Consider the following 18,072-nt stretch of genomic DNA (forward strand, 5'->3'; position numbering starts at 1 on the left):
TTGTATATATCCATAAGAATTATGCCAGCTCATTCGTGATTTGGACTAGCCTAGAAACGCTGCCTGCCTGTCTGTCTCATCCGGACACGTTCATTACTATGGGACAGCTGGAGATCGAATTACAATTTTGAAACAATGTTGCAAATGTTGGAGAGACAGACAGCAAGGTTTATACAAATCTCTGCTGTTGAATACTAAATGTTATTCTAAAAGAAATGTGAGATAATGTCTAGATGCTTTTTATAGTAGAGATCACGTTTATAAAGTGCCTGGCTGGGCTGATGAGACAGTGGATTGCGCAGTAAGATGTAACAGAGTAAATAGGCTTTTTAACGTCATAGATTTAGCCGGCGGTAACTTGTGGAATAGACACCAGCTGGAATGAGGTTTTAACCAATCAGCATTCAGGATTAGACTCACTCGTTGTGTAAATCCTCTTAAGGATCGAACCCTTTTTAAAAAAAATTGTCCCCTAAAATGACATACCTGAATCTAACTGCCTGTAGTTCAGGCACTGAAGCAAGGATATGCATATTCTTGATACCATTTGAAAGGAAACACTTTGAGGTTTGTGGAAATGTGAAATTAATATAGGAGAATATAACACATTCGATCTGGTAAAAGATAATTGTACCATCATCTTTGAAATGCAAGAGAAAGGCCATAATGTATTATTCCAGCCGAGGCACAATTTAGATTTTGGCCACTAGATGGCAGCAGTGTATGTGCAAAGTTTTAGACTGATCCAATTAACCATTCTATTTCTGTTCAGAATTTTGTATCAAGACTGCCCAAATGTGCCTAATTTGTTTATTAATAACTTTTCAAGTTCATAACTGTGCACTATCCTCAAACAATAGCATGGTATTCTTTCACTGTAATATCTACTGTAAATTCGACAGTGCAGTTAGATTAACATGAATTGAAGCTTTCTGCCAATATCAGATATGTCTATGTCCTGGGAAATGTTCTTGTTACTTACAACCTCATGCTAATCACATTAGCCTACGTTAGCTCAACCGTCCCACCAATCCTGTAGAGGATTTATAAATTGACGACATGCTCCGATGGAGAGTTTTGTCTGTTGTGTTAGTATGGAAAGGTGATTTTGTTAGCTAATTGTAGCCTAAAAGCAAGGCATTTTTGAAGACACGATCATTTACGATAGGCAGTGTCTTGGCAAAGGCCTGCTTTTTAGCTGGGTGGGTAGAAAATGGGACCTAGTGGGTAGCACTGAGATAGCCTACCCAAAGAAAGTGCAAAAAACATTTTGGCTCACTATTTAAAAAGAAGATGTAGAACAAGCTGTAGGATGAAAAATACCAGAGTTGTGGCGCAGGTACAGCTGACTAGCGCCAGCAAACGCTACCTAGCAACAACAACAAACCCCAAAAAGTTTTAAAAAATATATATATATATTGGTACTTCGAGTCAAAGTATAGATATAATATAGTCCAAAATAATATTGCGATATGTAACTTTATTAATAACACATGGTAATGCACTCAAAGTTTATCTTCATTCCCTCTTCTCGTCCTGTACTCTCACTCTTCTCTTAAATCCCTTTTCTCTTTTTCCTCTGTCTGGATCTCTTCATCTTCCTGCCGTCTTCTCCTAAAAAAAACACACACCGTTAATTTGAACAGGGAAGGAGTCCCCACGGTCTCACCAACCCACTTCTGTGCTCTAGGGAGGAGTTCCCCCTCTCTCTCTGTGTTTCTAACTCTCTCTCTCTTCCCTGTCTGGCCTGGTAATGAATCCTAAGTGACTCTATGCTCAAGGCGGCATCGTAATAAATAAATAAAAAACGCTCACCATTAATATGAACAGGGAGGGAGTCTCCACGATCACACCAACCCACTTCTAGCCTTCTCTCTCTCTCAGATCTCTTTCCATTCTCTTTTCTTTGTGTTGTGGCACCCTTCAACTAACCTATCTTGGCTTACAGGCTTCACTTCATTCAGATGTAGTAGGCCTATTTTTCAGTATTTGGTTACGATGCACTGCAAGGAAAAATCTAGAACCTTCTTTATGGTTGCTGATCCTGCAGTTTGGTCATGCTCTTCACCCAAGCACATAAAGCTCTGGTGGTGTGTATATTTAGGGGCTTTAGGCTTCTTATTTTAGCCAGGGGGTCGCTCAACCTCTTACCCGGGGGCTCAAGTCACCCTAGTTACCGTCTGTGGGGCGACTGGTTTATGAACTTCAATACGGCTCATATCTTTTTACCGTATTACATTTAGGAAATGTATTCTGTCCGTGATGTTCTCCTCCAAAGGTGTCAGCACATTTTTCAAGGGAAGAGGATTTGTTTAGTATGCAGAGGTTGAAATGCTATCTCCCAGCTGCAGGCGACTCAAAGAGACACTACCTCATTCGGGGTACTATTAACTTTGCTGCAGTTTCATTCCCGGCCACTGAGGGACTTAGTTCCAGACAGGAGTGCACGGTCCTTGGCCAAGTTCCAATATGCACACTTAGTCAATGATGCTATGTATTTGCCAATGAGAGGCTTTGAAGCCACCAGTCGTTAATATTGGTACTCCCCAGAAGGAGCAGTCCTCCATAGGAATTAATGGAATTCTACAGTATTTCAATTAAATGTATTTAAGTATTTTGTTGTTGTAGTGGGGACAGTAACATTAGTACTTTCAAAAAATTTACTTTAAGGAAAATATTTTTATACATTTTTTATATGAATGTTTAGCTCACATAATATCATTTAAAAGTAAGCATTAAGGTGTCTGTAATAGCATAAAAGTGGCAAAAACAAATGTAGAAATTAATAAATGCATTTTTATAGCTTTCCAAAATATGTTTTACACTGGTGGGAGAATGCCAAAATGGAGGTGCGGTGGCTTCAAAACAGAGGCCCCTATTAGTCATTTAGTGTATAAGTAAATCATTGCTTAGAATTAATTCCCAATACAGTGTCTTCAGAAAGTCTTTACACCCCTTGACTCTAACCACATTTTGTTGTGTTAGTCTGAATTTAAAGTAGATTAAATAGCGATTTTGTGTCACTGGCCTACACACAATACCCCATAATATCAAAGTGGACATGGGAGTTCAAGAGTAAAAATTTGCTTAACAAGTCATATTATAAATTGCACGGACTCATTCTGTGGGCCCAAATACTGTTTAACATGATTTTTGAATGACTACCTCATCTCTGTWGTCCACACATACAATTATCTGTAAGGTCCCTCAGTCGAGCAGTGAATTTCAAACTGAGATGCAACCACAAAGACCAGGGAGGTTTTCCAATGCCTCACAAAGATGGTAGGTGGGTAAAAAAAAAAWAAGCAAACATTCAATGTCCCTTTGAGCATGATGAGGTTATTAATTACACTTGGATGGTGTAACAATACACCCAGTMACTACAATGATACAGGCATCCTTCCTAACGCTTAGGGATTTCACCATGAGGCCAATGCTGACTTTAAAACAGTTAGAGTTAAATGGTTGTGATTGGAGAAAACCGAGGATGGACCAAGGACATTGTAGTTACTCCACAATACTAACCTAAATGGCCGAGGTGAAAAGAAGGAGGCCTGTACAGAATAAAAATATTCCAAACATCCTGTTTGCAACAAGGCACTAAAGTAAAACTGCAGCAAAAAATGTGGCAAAGAAGTAAAGTACTGTATACAAAGTTATGTTTGGGGCAAATACAACACATCACTGAGAGCCACTCTTCATATTTTCAAGCATGGTGGTGGCTGTATCATGTTATGGGTATGCATGTGCTTGTCATTGGCAAGGACTAGGGAGTTTTTTAGGATAAAAAGAAATGAAATAGAGCTAAGCACAACAAAATCCTAGAGGAAAACCTGGTTGTCTAATTTCCAACAGATACTGGGAGACAAATTCACCTTTCAACAGGACAACAACACAAGGCCAAATATACAGTGCATTTGGAAAGTATTCAGACCCCTTGACTTTTTCCACATTTTGTTACGTTACAGCCTTATTCTAAAATTGATTAAATATACTTTTTTCCTTATCAATCTACACACAATACCCCATAATGACAAAGCAAAAATATATATATATATTTTATTTTTTTAATTAAAGCCTCGAGTCTTCTTGGGTATGACACTACAGGCTTGGCACACCTGTATTTGGGGAGTTTCTCCCATTCTTCTCTGCAGATACTCTCAAACTCTGTCAAGTTGGATGGGGAGCGTTGCTGAACGGCTTTTTTCAGGTCTCCAGAGATGTTCGATCGGGTTCAAGTCCAGGCTCTGGCTGGGCCACTCAAGGACATTCAAAGACTTGTTCCGTAGCCACTCCTGCATTGTCTTGACTGTGTGCTAAGGGTTGTTGTCCTGTTGGAAGGTAAACTTTTGCCCCAGTCTAGAGTCCTGAGCGCTCTGGTGCAGGTTTTCATCAAGGATCTCTCTGTACTTTGCTCCGTTCATCTTTGCCTCGATTCTGACTAGTGTCCCAGTCCCTGCCGCTGAAAAACATCCCCATAGCATGATGCTGCCACCACCATGCTTCACCGTAGGGATGGTGCCAGGTTTCCTCCAGACGTGACACTTGGCATTCAGGCCAAAGAGTTCAATCTTGGTTTTATCAGACCATGGAAACTTGTTTTTCATCTCCACAGAGGAACTCTGGAGCTCTGTCAGAGTGACCATCAGGTTCTTGGTCAACTCCCTGACCAAGGCCCTTCTCCCCCAATTGCTCATTTTAGTCGGGCGACCAGCTCTAGGAAGAGTCTTGGTGGTTTCAAACTTCTTCCATTTAAGAATGACGGCCACTGTGTTCTTGGGAACCTTCAATGATGAAGAAATGTTTTGGTACCCTTCCCCAGATCTGTACCTCAACACAATCCTGTCTTGGAGCTCTCCAGACAATATCTTCGACCCCATGGCTTGGTTTATGCTCTGACATGCACTGTCAACTGTAGGACCTTATATGGACAGGTGTGTGCCTTCCCAAATAATGTCCGATCAATGGAATTTACCACAGGTGGACTCCTATCAAGTTGTAGAAACATCTCAATGATGATCAATGGAAACAGGATGCACCTGAGCTCAATTTCGAGTCTCATCGCAAAGGATCTGGGGATCTGAATACTTTCCGAATGCACTTGTACACTGGAGTTCTTACCAAGATGACAATGGATGTTCCTGAGTGGCATATGGCAAGACTTGAAAATGGACGTCTAGCAATGATCCTCAACCAACTTGACAGATATTTAAGAATTGTAATGTTTAAATATTGTACAATCCAGGTGTGCAAAGCTCTTAGAGACTTACACAGAAAGACTCAACTGTAATTGCTGCCAGAGGTGATTCTAACATGTATTGATTGACTCAGGGGTGTGAATACTTATGTAAATGAGATATTTCTGGATTTCATTTGAAATACATTTGCGAAAAACTCTAAAAACATGTTTACACTTTGTCGTTGTGGGGTATTGTGTGTAGTTGGGTGAGATTGTATATTGTTTTCTCCTCCATTTTGAATTCAAGCTGTAACACAACTACATGTGGAACAAGTCAAGGGATATGAGTACTTTCTGAAGGCAGTGTATGTTGTTTCATTCTGAGTGATATTTGAGTTTGGATATTGTAACAGAGCCATGCGAATGGCTGGCTATAAGCTGATGTGTTATGGCATGTTCCCCCTCAATCCTTTGGCAGGGAGGACTGACACAGGCCTTTTTGTAGGCCTCCACACAAATGCTAATGTCCACAGCAATAAAAAWAAWAAAAAAACTGCCTCCGTATTGCACAACCTGTTGCAATCAGTTTCCTTCATGATCTGAGCCCTCAGAACTACCAGAAATAATAACTGGAGGCTGGCCTTGTCCTAACGACTGTCCCTCTTCCACTTTTTTGCTGGCAGGTGTACTAGCACACAACCTTCCACACAAAAACCTTCAGAAACCCCTTTTACTTGAAATCAAACGGTAATGCATCTTTGAGCGTTTTCGTTGCCCAGCAAGAAGCCCTCTGGGCAGTTAGTTTGTTGTTAGACTATCTATCTCCCCTGAGAGGGAGTATCTGGCTGCAGTTAAATAAACACCCGGCTCTACTGTATCCAGAATCAAATCCTCTGGAATGTCTACACTGTCTCAGACTTGTTGAGCAAACCCTTCTGCTTCGGAAACCCTGTCATCATCTGGCATGCTAATGACGTTAACTCCAGCCAAAGTGGTTCTGTTCAGTAGCGATCAACACTGTCTGTCTTTGGCATCCATGATTCCTTGGACCATGGGATACTGTCTCAGCCTCTCCGTACTGATGAGGGAGTGTGTTGTGTTATGTTTTTAAATGAATTGGTCACTAAAGTCAAGTGCACCTGGACTGAACCTTGAGGCCGACAGAACAAGAGACACAACATATCTTCCATCATTTTCACAACATTTTCACAACGTTGTTTTTCCCAGGCTTTGGTGTGATAAGTTGTCGAGTTCGCTCTACTTGCCTAGTTAGCCGACCGTTCTCTGCGGCAGTCGTGTGAGTGAGAACAAACTCTTACCTCAGCCTTCATGGAGCCAAGAACACTGAAACGTCAAAGTTGCATTGCTAGGAGTAAACCTAATCCTCCCGCTGCTACCAAAGTGACGCCTCCCCTCTTCCCTCCCTCCTCCCCTCCTGTCTCAGTCTCTCATTACCAGTCTCTGGTGCTAGTTAAGGGTAGCAGTTCCTGCCTGTCAGCCAGTGTGTTTGGGTTGCGTTCTTCTTCCCAGTCTTCCTCTGCATTCCTGCCTTCGTCCTTCCGGGGTGTGTATGTGCTAGTCTTTATCGCCTCAGGTATGTCATTTCCACTGATGTGAGTCTCATGGTTTTCTTTTATTTCTCACCTTTTGTCGGCATCAGTTTTCAGCGCGTAATGTTTCAGTCATCTTATCAGTTGTTTGGTTCAGTGTGGCAGTGTATTGTTGACTTCTTATAGTTTAGGTGCATATCGTTCACAGTTCATTTATGGATGTGCTTTTGTTTGTTTTTCTGATTTAATGTTCTGACTGAAGCAGAGTCTACTTAAGACAGTAGGGTCAGTATTATTAGTGAAGAAGGAGGATTGTATTGCACACAGTTTCACACACTTGTGATATCAGAGGCATCGATTTAAGACATTAAGAGAAGTGATCACCGTGTAGGGACATGGGTGTGTAACAGTAGAGAAGGTTTACAGAGTGGGTGTGGATGATGTCGTCTTCCTCAAGTTCTCTTCAATGCCCACAAACTGTCTGGGAGGCTAATTGGCTTGCTGTTTTGTTACCTCTGATATAATGGCTGCATTTAGAGGGGAGCTGGGGATGTGTGGTGTTGAATCCCAAATTGGGGTTGGTCTATGTTTCCAAGGCATTGAACAGGCATGATCTAGATGAACCAATCAAAGGTGGAAAGCAACAATTGGTTGGCCGTGAATACAACCTGGGCAGTAGGCTTACTCCTTAGATTAAGGTATACTTAAAATGATTCACGAAATGTTTATAAGTAGTATATAAACTGTTTATTAATAGTTTGTTTAAAGGGTGCCTTAATGTAAAGTGTTAACATAAATCCTTAATAAAGTCAACATTTTAATGTTAAGTTACCAAAGCTTTCACGTGTCGCCACTGTTCACTTCACACTCTATTCTTGGCAGTGKAACTCTGGGAGCAGCAGAGTGAGTGAGTGAGGCAGTGTAAGTGTACTACAGCAGGGTAAATGAGTAACCAAAGGAGTGGTGCTGAGTGGTGACATAGTCCAGATGATTCAGTGAAGTGGATTACTTACTAGTCTGCTGCAATGGCTGAATGTTATTCCCACAACAATGAAGTTTGAAACTTCAGTAGATTAGTGGTTTACTGTCCTGCACAACATTGTGGTACATTAGATGATGGGAGATCTAGGGACAGGATAGCCTACGTTTTAAAATGAAACTTCTCCTTGAGAGATGCAGTCAAACAAGCAAAGGGGATTTCCCAATGTTGAGCGTTGTCAATCTTGTCAGTGATTTTCTGTTTACGCCAGGTCAACTCTTGGTTTTAAGATTGCCACTTGCTGCGTTTAAAAAAAAAATGGATCTTACTCTCTATGTTCTTAGATGCTTTGCTGGCGGACTTGGAGTCGACAACCTCCCACATCTCCAAGCGGCCGGTGTTTCTGCCGGACGAGACGCCCTACTCTTTCCCCACGGGAGGACCGGCCTCGCCCCCTGTACCCCAACCTCCCTCTGCTGAGGCCCTGAACGGAACCGCGCTCGACCCCCTAGAATCCACCCGCTCATCCACACAGGTACATACTCATATACACCTTTGTGTGCCCATACAGTACATACCCAAAAGGCAGGTGTGGTTCAGGCTTTTGTTCAAGTAAGTTACATACCTGGTTCAACTAATAAAGTATTGGTGAAGACTATGAATGGATGATCGAAAGCCTGTATCCACATGACCCTTTGACGGTACAGTTGAACACCCGTGACATACACTCATTTACCACATGACCCATCTAGACCAATCACATACTGCACTTCTAAATGTGTGTCTTAACTCTATTTCTTGAACTGCATTGTTGGTTAAGGGCTTGTATGTAAGCAATAGATTTTGATTTGTACCTACCCTTTCTTAGTCCTACAGCAGTAGCTCCCCCCCCTTACCCCAAAGTGAAGACGACCACGTCTACAGGTAATAATGCTAATAATAACAATACACTTTTGTTTGTGTAGTGTCGCAAGACAAAATGAACATCAGATGTCTGTTACTGATGTTTGTGTCTCTGTTGGTTTCTGCAGCTTCCCCAACAAGCAAAAGAGTGCAGAGGCTGCCATGAGCTCCTTCCTGGGCAGCAACTTGTCGGAGTTGGACCGGCTGCTTCTGGAGCTCAACGCTGTGCAACACAACACGCCCTCCTTCCCAACTGAGGGTACGCTATACCATTATGGCTGCATCCCAAATGGCACCCTATTTCCTAAATAGTGCACTGCTTTTGACCAGGGCTCACGGGTCCAAAACCCTTTTTGGTACATAAAGCACTTAGCAGGCACTTTGTCTTTGTTGTTGAAACTAAGGGAATACTGTATGTAAAGATGTATTTTTCTCCATCTKTGTTGCAGAGGAGACAGCCCCGCCCCTCCCCTCTAGCAGCACCACCCACTATGTGCAGGAGAACGGGGTTTCGGGGGCCGGCAAGGTGCCTCCCCCCACCATGGAGAAGCCCAAGCGCAGCGTGGCCACCAGGGTCATTGAAGACGTGCGCCCCAGCGTTGAGAGCCTTCTGGACGAGCTAGAAAGTTCTGTGCCCTCCCCCATGTAAGTATTAAGGCGTCCTTGTGCTTCCCAGTTTGAGCATATATCATGACGACATTTTGTGACGTTTTTGTTCATTTTGGTCTTCGGCAAGGGTTTTTCCGTCTGTTCGTGGACACACAAAAAAACGTCACAAAATGTTGTCAAAATGACGCCCCTTCGTCAGTGATTAATCAGCAGTAGGGATTTTTTAATTCAGTTTTTATCATTTCACTTGAGAAATACTGCACCAACCTYAGATGTAAAATTGCACGACTAAGATCTCCTTGACAAAAACGTCAAAATTATTGACMGATTTCTTGAGTTATGTTAGATTAATTCTGACTATTTTGTGAAAGTGTATACTGGCTGCGTCATCTCTAGATGGATAAATTGTACTATTGCCGCAAAAACGTTCCTATCCCCAGAAATGGGGGACAATTGACAGCAAAGCAGTGACACTACACCTCAAGTTCCGGAAGACCGTTTAATCTTGCACACTGGTTGTGCTATTCTCCTGTGTGTTTCTCATGTTTGACTGTGGTCATTTATGGCCTAATGTTTGTTGTTTTTATTTGATTTCTAGCCCCACCCCCTTGGTGGAGTTTACGGAGGGGGAGGAGGAGACGCCCTCCCAGCTGCAGGCCAGAATCTCTGCCTCCTCCGCCACGCGGGAGCTCGACGAGCTCATGGCCTCGCTGTCCGACTTCAAAGTCCAGAGCAATGTAAGTTTCACAGAAATATTATTTTTACCAGGATGTGTCTATATGTGTATGTATATACAGTACCAGTCAAAAGTTTGGACACACCTACTCATTCAAAGGTTTCATAGACATCAAAACAATGAAAATAACACACATGGAATCATGTAGTAACCAAAAAAGTGTTAAACAAATCAAAATATCTTTTAGATTTTAGATTCTTCAAAGTAGCCACCCATTGCCTTGATGACAGCTTTGCACACTCTTGTCATTCTCTCAACCAGCTTCACCTGGAATGCTTTTCCAACAGTCTTAAAGGAGTTCCCACATGTGCTGAGCACTTGTTGGCTACTCTGCGTCTCACAAAGACACGGCGGTTGGAACCAAAAATCGCAAATTTGGACTCATCAGACCAAAATACAGACTTCCACCGGTCTAATGTACATTGCTCCTTTTTCTTGGCCCAAGCAAGTCTCTTYTTATTATTGGTGTCCTTTAGTAGTGGTTTCTTAGCAGGAATTTGACCATGAAGGCCTCATTTCACCATGAAGGTCTCTGAACAGTTGATGTTGAGATGTGTCTGTTACTTGAACTCTGTGAAGCATTTATTTGGACCGCAATTTCAAATCAAATCAAATCCAAGTTTATTTGTCACGTGCGCCGAATACCACAGGTGTAGACCTTACAGTGAAATGCTTACTTACAGGCTCTAGCCAACAGTACAAAGGTGTTAGGTGAACAATAGGTAAGTAAAGAAATAAAACAACAGTAAAAAGACAGGCTATAAAAGTAGCGAGGCTACMTACAGACACCGGTTAGTCAGGCTGATTGAGGTAGTATGTACATGTAGATATGGTGAAAGTGACTATGCATATATGATGAACAGAGAGTAGCAGTAGCGTAAAAGAGGGGTTGGCGGGTGGTGGGTGGCAGGACACAATGCAGATAGCCCGGTTAGCCAATGTGCGGGAGCACTGGTTGGTCGGCCCAATTGAGGTAGTATGTAAATGAATGTATAGTTAAAGTGACTATGCATATATGATAAACAGAGAATAGCAGCAGCGTAAAAAGAGGGGTTGGGGGGGGCACACAATGCAAATAGTCCGGGTAGCCATTTGATTACCTGTTCAGGAGTCTTATGGCTTGGGGGTAAAAACTGTTGAGAAGCCTTTTTGTCCTAGACTTGGCACTCCGGTACCGCTTGCCAAGCGGTAGTAGAGAGAACAGTCTATGACTGGCTGGGGTCTTTGACAATTTTTAGGGCCTTCCTCTGATACCGCCTGGTGTAGAGGTCCTGGATGGCAGGCAGCTTAGCCCCAGTGATGTACTGGGCTGTAAGCACTACAGTAGTGCCTTGCGGTCAGAGGCCGAGTAATTGTCGTACCAGGCAGTGATGCAACCAGTCAGGATGCTCTCGATGGTGAAGCTGTAGAACCTTTTGAGGATCTGAGGACGCATGCCAAATCCTTTTAGTTTCCTGAGGGGGGATAGGCTTTGTAGTGCCCTCTTCACGACCGTCTTGGTGTGTTTGGCCCATTCTAGTTTGTTGTTGATATGGACACCAAAGAACTTGAAGCTCTCAACCTGCTCCACTACAGCCCCGTCGATGAGAATGGGGGCGTGCTCGGTCCTCCTTTTCCTTTAGTCCACAATCATCTCCTTAGTCTTGGTTACGTTGAGGGATAGGTTGTTATTCTGGCACCACCCGCCAGGTCTCTGACCTCCTCCCTATAGGCTGTCTCGTCGTTGTCTGTGATCAGGCCTACCACTGTTGTGTCGTATACAAACTTAATGATGGTGTTGGAGTCGTGCTTGGCTATGCAGTCGTGGGTGAACAGGGAGTACAGGAAGGGACTGAGCACGCACCCCTGTGGAGCTCCAGAGTTGAGGATCAGCGTGGCAGATGTGTTGCTACCTACCCTCACCACCTGGGGTCGGCCCGTCAGGAAGTCCAGGATCCAGTTGCAGAGGGAGGTGTTTAGTCCCATGATCCTTAGCTTAGTGATGAGCTTTGAGGGTACTATGGTGTTGAACGCTGAGCTGTAGTCAATGAGTAGCATTCTCACATAAGTGTTCCTTTTGTCCAGGTGGGAAAGGGCAGTGTGGAGTGCAATAGAGATTGCATCATCTGTGGATCTGTTTGGGCGGTATGCAAATTGGAGTGGGTCTAGGGTTTCTGGGATAATGGTGTTGATGTGAGCCATGACCAACCTTTCAAAGCACTTCATGGCTACGGACGTGAGTGTTACGGGTCTGTAGTCATTTAGGCAGGTTTCCTTTGTGTTCTTGGGCACAGGGACTATGGTGGTCTGCTTGAAACATGTTGGTATTACAGACTCAATCAGGGACATGTTGAAAATGTCAGTGAAGACACCTGCCAGTTGGTCAGCACATGCCCGGAGCACACGTCCTGGTAATCCGTCTGGCCCCGCACCCTTGTATATGTTGACCTGTTTAAAGGTCTTACGTTGGCTACGGAGAGCGTGATCACACAGTCGTCCGGAACAGCTGATACTCTCATGCATGCCTCAGTGTTGCTTGCCTCGAAGCGAGCATAGAAGTAATTTAGCTCGTCTGGTAGGCTCGTATCACTGGGCAGCTCGCAGCTGTGCTTCCCTTTGTAGTCTGTAATAGTTTGCAAGCCCTGCCACATAAGACGAGCATCGGAGCCGGTGTAGTATGACTCAATCTTAGCCCTGTATTGACGCTTTGCCTGTTTGATGGTTCGTTGGARGGCATTGCAGGATTTCTTGTAAGATTCTGGGCTAGAGTCCCGCACCTTGAAAGMGGCAGCTCTACCCTTTAGCTCAGTGCGAATTTTGCCTATAATCCATGGCTTCTGGTTGGGGTATGTACGTACAGTCACTGTGGGGACAACGTCCTCGATGCACTTATTGATAAAGCCAGTGACTGATGTGATGTACCCCTCAATGCCATCGGAAGAATCCCGGAACACGTTCCAGTCTGTGACAGCAAAACAGTCCTGTAGTTTAGCATCTGCTTCATCTGACCACTTTTTTATAGACCGAGKCACTGGTGCTTCCTGCTTTAAGTTTTGCTTGTAAGCAGGAATCAGGAGGATAGAGTTGTGGTMGGATTTATTTGTGGAKTACAGGTGATCTAGAATTTTTTTCCCTCTGGTTGCACATTTAACATGTTGATAGAAATTTGGTAGAACTGATTTAAGTTTCCCTGCATTAAAGTCTCCGGCCACTAGGAGCGCCGCCTCTGGGTGAGTGGTTTCCTGTTTGCTTTTTTCCTTATACAGTTGACTGAGTGCGGTCTTAGTGCCAGCATCTGTCTGTGKTTGTAAATAAACAGCCACGAAAAGTATAGCTGAAAACTCTCTAGGCAAGTAGTGTGGCCTGCAATTTATCACAATATACTCTACTTCAGGCGAGCAAAATCTAGAGACTTCCTTAGATTTCGTGCACCAGCTGTTGTTTACAAATATGCACAGACCRCCCCCCCCTCGTCTTACCGGAGTGTGCTGTTCTATCTTGCCGGTGCAGCGTATATCCCGCTAGCTGAATATCCATGTCGTCATTCAGCCACGATTCCGTGAAACATAGGATATTCCAGTTTTTTATATCCCGTTGGTAGGATATTCGTGATCATACCTCRTCTAATTTATTGTCCAATGATTGCACATTGGTGAGTAGTATTGACGGTAACGGCAGCTTTCCCAGTGCCTTCTCCGGGTCCTGACCAGGCAACCAGCTCTTTGTCCTCTGTACGTACCTGCGTCGCTTCCTCTTGCAAATAACGGGGATGTCGGCCCTGTGGGGTGTTTGGAGAATGTCTTGTGCGTCGTCCTTGTTGTATAAAAAATCTTTGTCTAATCTGAGGTGAGTGATCGCTGTCCTGATATCCAGAAGCTATTTTTTGCCGTAAGATACGGTGGCAGAAACATGTACAAAATAAGTTACAAATAACGCAAAAAAACCCACATAATAGCACAATTGGTTGGGCGACCGTAAAACTGCAGCCATTTCTTCTGGCTGGTAACTTATCCTCTACAGCAGAAGTAATTCTGGGTCTTCCTTTCCTGAAGCAGTCCTCATGAGGGCCAGTTTCATCATAGTGCTTGATGGTTTTTGCGACTGCACTTGAAGAAACTTTCAAAGTATTGACATTTTCCGGACTGACTGACCTTCATGTCTTAAACTGATGATGGACTGTCATTTCTATTTGCTTATTTGAGCTGTTCTTGCCATAATATGGACTTTTACCAAATAGGGCTATCTTCTGTATACCACCCCTACCTTGTCACAAAACAACTGATTGGCTCAAACGCATTAAGAAGGAAGGAAATTCCACCTATTAACATTTAGCAAGGCACACCTGTTAATTGAAATGCATTCCAGGTGACTACCTCATGAAGCTGGTTGAGAGAATGCCAAGAGTGTGCAAAGCTGTCATAAAGGCAAAGGGTGGCTACTTTGAAGAATCTCAAATATAAAATATATTTTTATTTGTTGTATCACTTTTTTGGTTACTACATGATTCCATATGTGTTAATACATAGTTTTGTTGTCTTCACTATTCTACAATGTGGAAAATAGTAAAAATAAAAATATCCATCTCTACACCGTTGAATGAGTAGGTGTGTCCAAACTTTTGACTGGTGCTGTATGTGCGTATGTACAGTACTAGTCAAAAGTTTGGACACACCTACTTATTCAACGGTGTAGAGATGGATAGGAAAGAGAGGTAGGCAGATGCAGATGGGTGAAGGGACATACTGTAGGGTGAAATGTGCAGTCAAATGAATGGTGCATGTGTTGCTTTTTAAAGGTTGGTTGTATATTGATTTTTAGCATGGATGTGGGGGTTCTTCACACAGGTAGATTGCTGTAGTGTTGCTGTGGTCTAGACTCTAATGTACATTCGGTCAGGCATTTCCTACCATTTACCTTATTGATCCCACAATACAACAATGTATTTACACTGTGATGCAATGAGTGTGGAATGTGAATGATTGTATATCCATCACTGTGATATATATAATGCCAATTTTCACACAGCTTTATTGAGGAAGTTGTCATGATTCATTTGCCATGGTGCATGTCTGCCGCTGTGGCAACTTCCCTTTTCTACCTCTCCTCAAACCATTTCCCCTTTTTTTCTCCCTGTCTTCTATTATTGTTTCTGTGCTGCCCATCCTCCAGTCTGGTTCTCAGTTGTCTGTCAATATGAATACCCTCCTGATCAGTCAAGGATCAGAACCCGCCTCCTTGGAGACTAAGTCACCTGCAGCCCCTGCTTCCCCAGTAGTTGTAACCAGAGACCCAACTGGGCCTGGTGATCTGCAGCTGGAGCCCCCCAGTGACACGTCCCACTCCTGTAACCCTGTTCCTTTAGAACTCCACATAGATGAAGATGCCTGCTCTGGCCCTCCCTCCTCCACCCCCCTCTCAGCTGCTTCAGCCTCCTCCGTTTTGTTGGCCTCGTCCCAGAGCCTCCAGTACACCCAGATTCACACACAGCTGGAAGGAGTTACTGATCCCAGCGTGAGAACTACACTGACCTCCCACATGGAGTCCCTCACTGTGGTCTCTAACACCACAAGCCACACTTTGCCAAAGACCCCCTATCCTTCTGTTGCCCCCGTTGTAAAGTACAACAGTCCTGCAGTGTATACAAAGACCACCAAGATGCCTAGTCCAGTAACTTTTGCCAAGACCCCTAGTCTGGTACCTTTTGCCAAGACCCTTAGTCCCATGACTCTTGTCAAGACCCCTAGTCCTATAACTGTTGCCAAGACTCTTGGTCCAGTTATGGTTGCTAAGAGCCCCAGTCCTGTTCCGATTCCTAAAAGCCTCAGTCCTCTTCCAGTTGCCAAGAGCCCCCGTCCAGTTCTGGTTGCTAAGAGCCCCATTCCTGTTAGTGTTGCTAAGAGTCCCACTTCTAAAACGATCACCCTTCCTCAGTCAGCTTCCATTGATCCATTTTCCCCACTGAAGGAGAAGCATCCAGAAACACCTGCTGCTCAGCTAGCAGAGCCCCCTACTGCATGTCCTGACTTGGGGATAACATGGCCATGTCGGGAGCCCTTGCTGAAGGACACCCTTGACAGATTGCTGTCCTTCGACTTTTCCCTGCCAGAGAGAGAAGTGGAGCATGCCAAGGAGACTCATCAGGACAAAGAGGAGCTTTATGCCATGGCAGGAGACAAGGAAAGGACTTGGGAGGACAAGGAAAGTATTAACCCAAGGCACAGCACGTCCCTGGACGGGCGCGAGAGGACAATGACCCCCCTTAACAAGGCCAGCTGGATGGACGACTGTTTGACCCCCTCGACGTGCCCAGGGACCCCCGAGACCACCCTGGACCTGCCCCTGAACCAGCCTTCGGCCGTGGAGAGGCTGTCCACCTCGGGCCAAGTACGATGCTCCCGTCCAACAGACCACCCACCCGCAACAACGCTCTCCCAAAATAAGCTGGCACGCGAGATTAAAGGCTCTAAGACACCGTATGGTTTATCTTTTATTAGGCCAAGTTTGAGGCCAAATCCCCACTTTGACACATTTCATCTTTCCCATGTATCCTGGCACTGGTGGTGTCACACACTGATAGGTGTAACGGAGCCAGTAACATACAGAGATGATAATGATCACTAATATATATGATGCCATTGGATTTTTATCTGATAATGGCTCATTCTAGCCTGGTGGAATCAGTCTGATCGCTAAATTCACCATCCTTTTTCACTTCACTTATATGTCTGGGATTTCTCATCTTCGAGTCTGTCTGTAATGGGGCATTATTCAAAACTAACTTGTCAGCGATTGGATCACCTTCAACCAATCAGAGGATGGCCTAATTCAAAGCAAAGTTTGACTGAATTGGTTTTTGTCCTAAACCCACCCACTGTTTCTGAGAGGATGCTGATTGGACCGTCAATTTTCTGGCTTATTCCAAATGCCCATCTTTTGGATTAAGCAGCGATCAGACTGTGTCCACTAGGCTCATTCAAGTTCAACTTAGCTCTGTTACAGTATGTCAGTTATTATCAAGTTGAAGTGATTGAGATGGGCTCTTATTTTGGGAGAGTGACTCACATGAACACAACATGAGGACACAAGGACTTGAATATATAGGGCATCTTGTCAAAGTTTTACTTGAGAAGTGATGCATGGAGTTTGTATTTTCTGCCTTGTGTAGAATGTTGGCTATTGTGAACTTCACAAGGATATACAGTGCCTTCGGAAAGTATTCAAACCCCTTGACTTTTTCCAAATGTTGTTATGTTACAGCCTTATTCTAAAATTGATTAAATWGTTTTTTTTCTCATCAATCTACACACAATACCCCATAATGACAAAGCACAAACAGGTTTTTAGAAATTTTAGCTAATTTGTCATATAAAAGAAATATCACATTTACATAGGTATTGAGATCCTTTACTCAGTACTTTGTTGAAGCACCTTTGGCAGCGATTGCAGCCTCAAGTCTTCTTGGGTGTCGTACAAGCTTGGCACACCTGTATTTGGGGAGTTTCTCCCATTCTTCTCTGCAGATCCTCTAAAACTCTGTCAAGTTGCATGGGGAGCGTTGCTGCACGGCTATTTTCAGATCTCTCCAGAGATGTTCGATAGGGTTCAAGTCCGGGCTCTGGCTGGGCCACTCAAGGACGTTCAGAGACTTGTCCCTAAGCCATTCCTTCGTTCTCTTGGCTGTGTGCTTTGGGTCATTGTCCTGTTGGAAGGTGAATATTCGCCCCATTCTGAGGTCCTGAGGGCTCTGGGGCAGGTTTTCATCAAGGATATCTCTGTACTTTGCTCTGTTCATCTTTGCCTCGATCCTGACTGGTCTCCCAGTCCCTGCCGCTGAAAAACATCCCCAYAGCATGATGCTGCCACCACCATGCTTCACCATAGGGATGGTGCCAGGTTTCCTCCAGACAAGACGCTTTTCATTCAGGCCAAAGAGTTCAATCTTGGTTTCATCAGACCAGAGAATCGTATTTCTCATGGTCTGAGAGTCTTTAGGTGCCTTTTGGCAAAGATGGTTGTCCTTCTGGAAGGTTCTCCCATCTCTACAGAGGAACTCTGGAGCTCTGTCAGAGTGACCATCAGGTTCTTGGTCACCTCCCTGACCAAGGCCCTTCTCCCCCAATTGCTCAGTTTGGCCAGG

General features: G+C 44.0%; 1 protein-coding gene across 3 annotated transcripts in view; it reads left to right on the plus strand.

Moving 5' to 3' along the window:
- The window catches only part of LOC111964606 (paxillin), a 49,571-nt gene that overhangs the window by 12,394 nt on the left and 19,105 nt on the right, over positions 1-18,072 (plus strand). The window contains exons 1-7 of one of the 3 annotated variants that reach the window (XM_023988462.2): positions 6,624-6,773; positions 8,053-8,243; positions 8,577-8,632; positions 8,740-8,870; positions 9,061-9,256; positions 9,819-9,957; positions 15,105-17,936. In XM_023988462.2, the coding sequence (XP_023844230.1) occupies positions 8,774-8,870; positions 9,061-9,256; positions 9,819-9,957; positions 15,105-16,556 (1,884 nt within the window). In that variant the 5' untranslated portion in view covers positions 6,624-6,773; positions 8,053-8,243; positions 8,577-8,632; positions 8,740-8,773 and the 3' untranslated portion in view covers positions 16,557-17,936. Of the gene's footprint in view, positions 1-6,623; positions 6,774-8,052; positions 8,244-8,576; positions 8,633-8,739; positions 8,871-9,060; positions 9,257-9,818; positions 9,958-15,104; positions 17,937-18,072 lie in introns of those variants that run through there. The other 2 variants (XM_023988456.2, XM_023988469.2) reach the window with 2 other exon arrangements.

Source organism: Salvelinus sp. IW2-2015, linkage group LG1 (assembly GCF_002910315.2).
Source record: "Salvelinus sp. IW2-2015 linkage group LG1, ASM291031v2, whole genome shotgun sequence".
Classification (NCBI taxonomy): Eukaryota; Metazoa; Chordata; class Actinopteri; order Salmoniformes; family Salmonidae; genus Salvelinus; species Salvelinus sp. IW2-2015.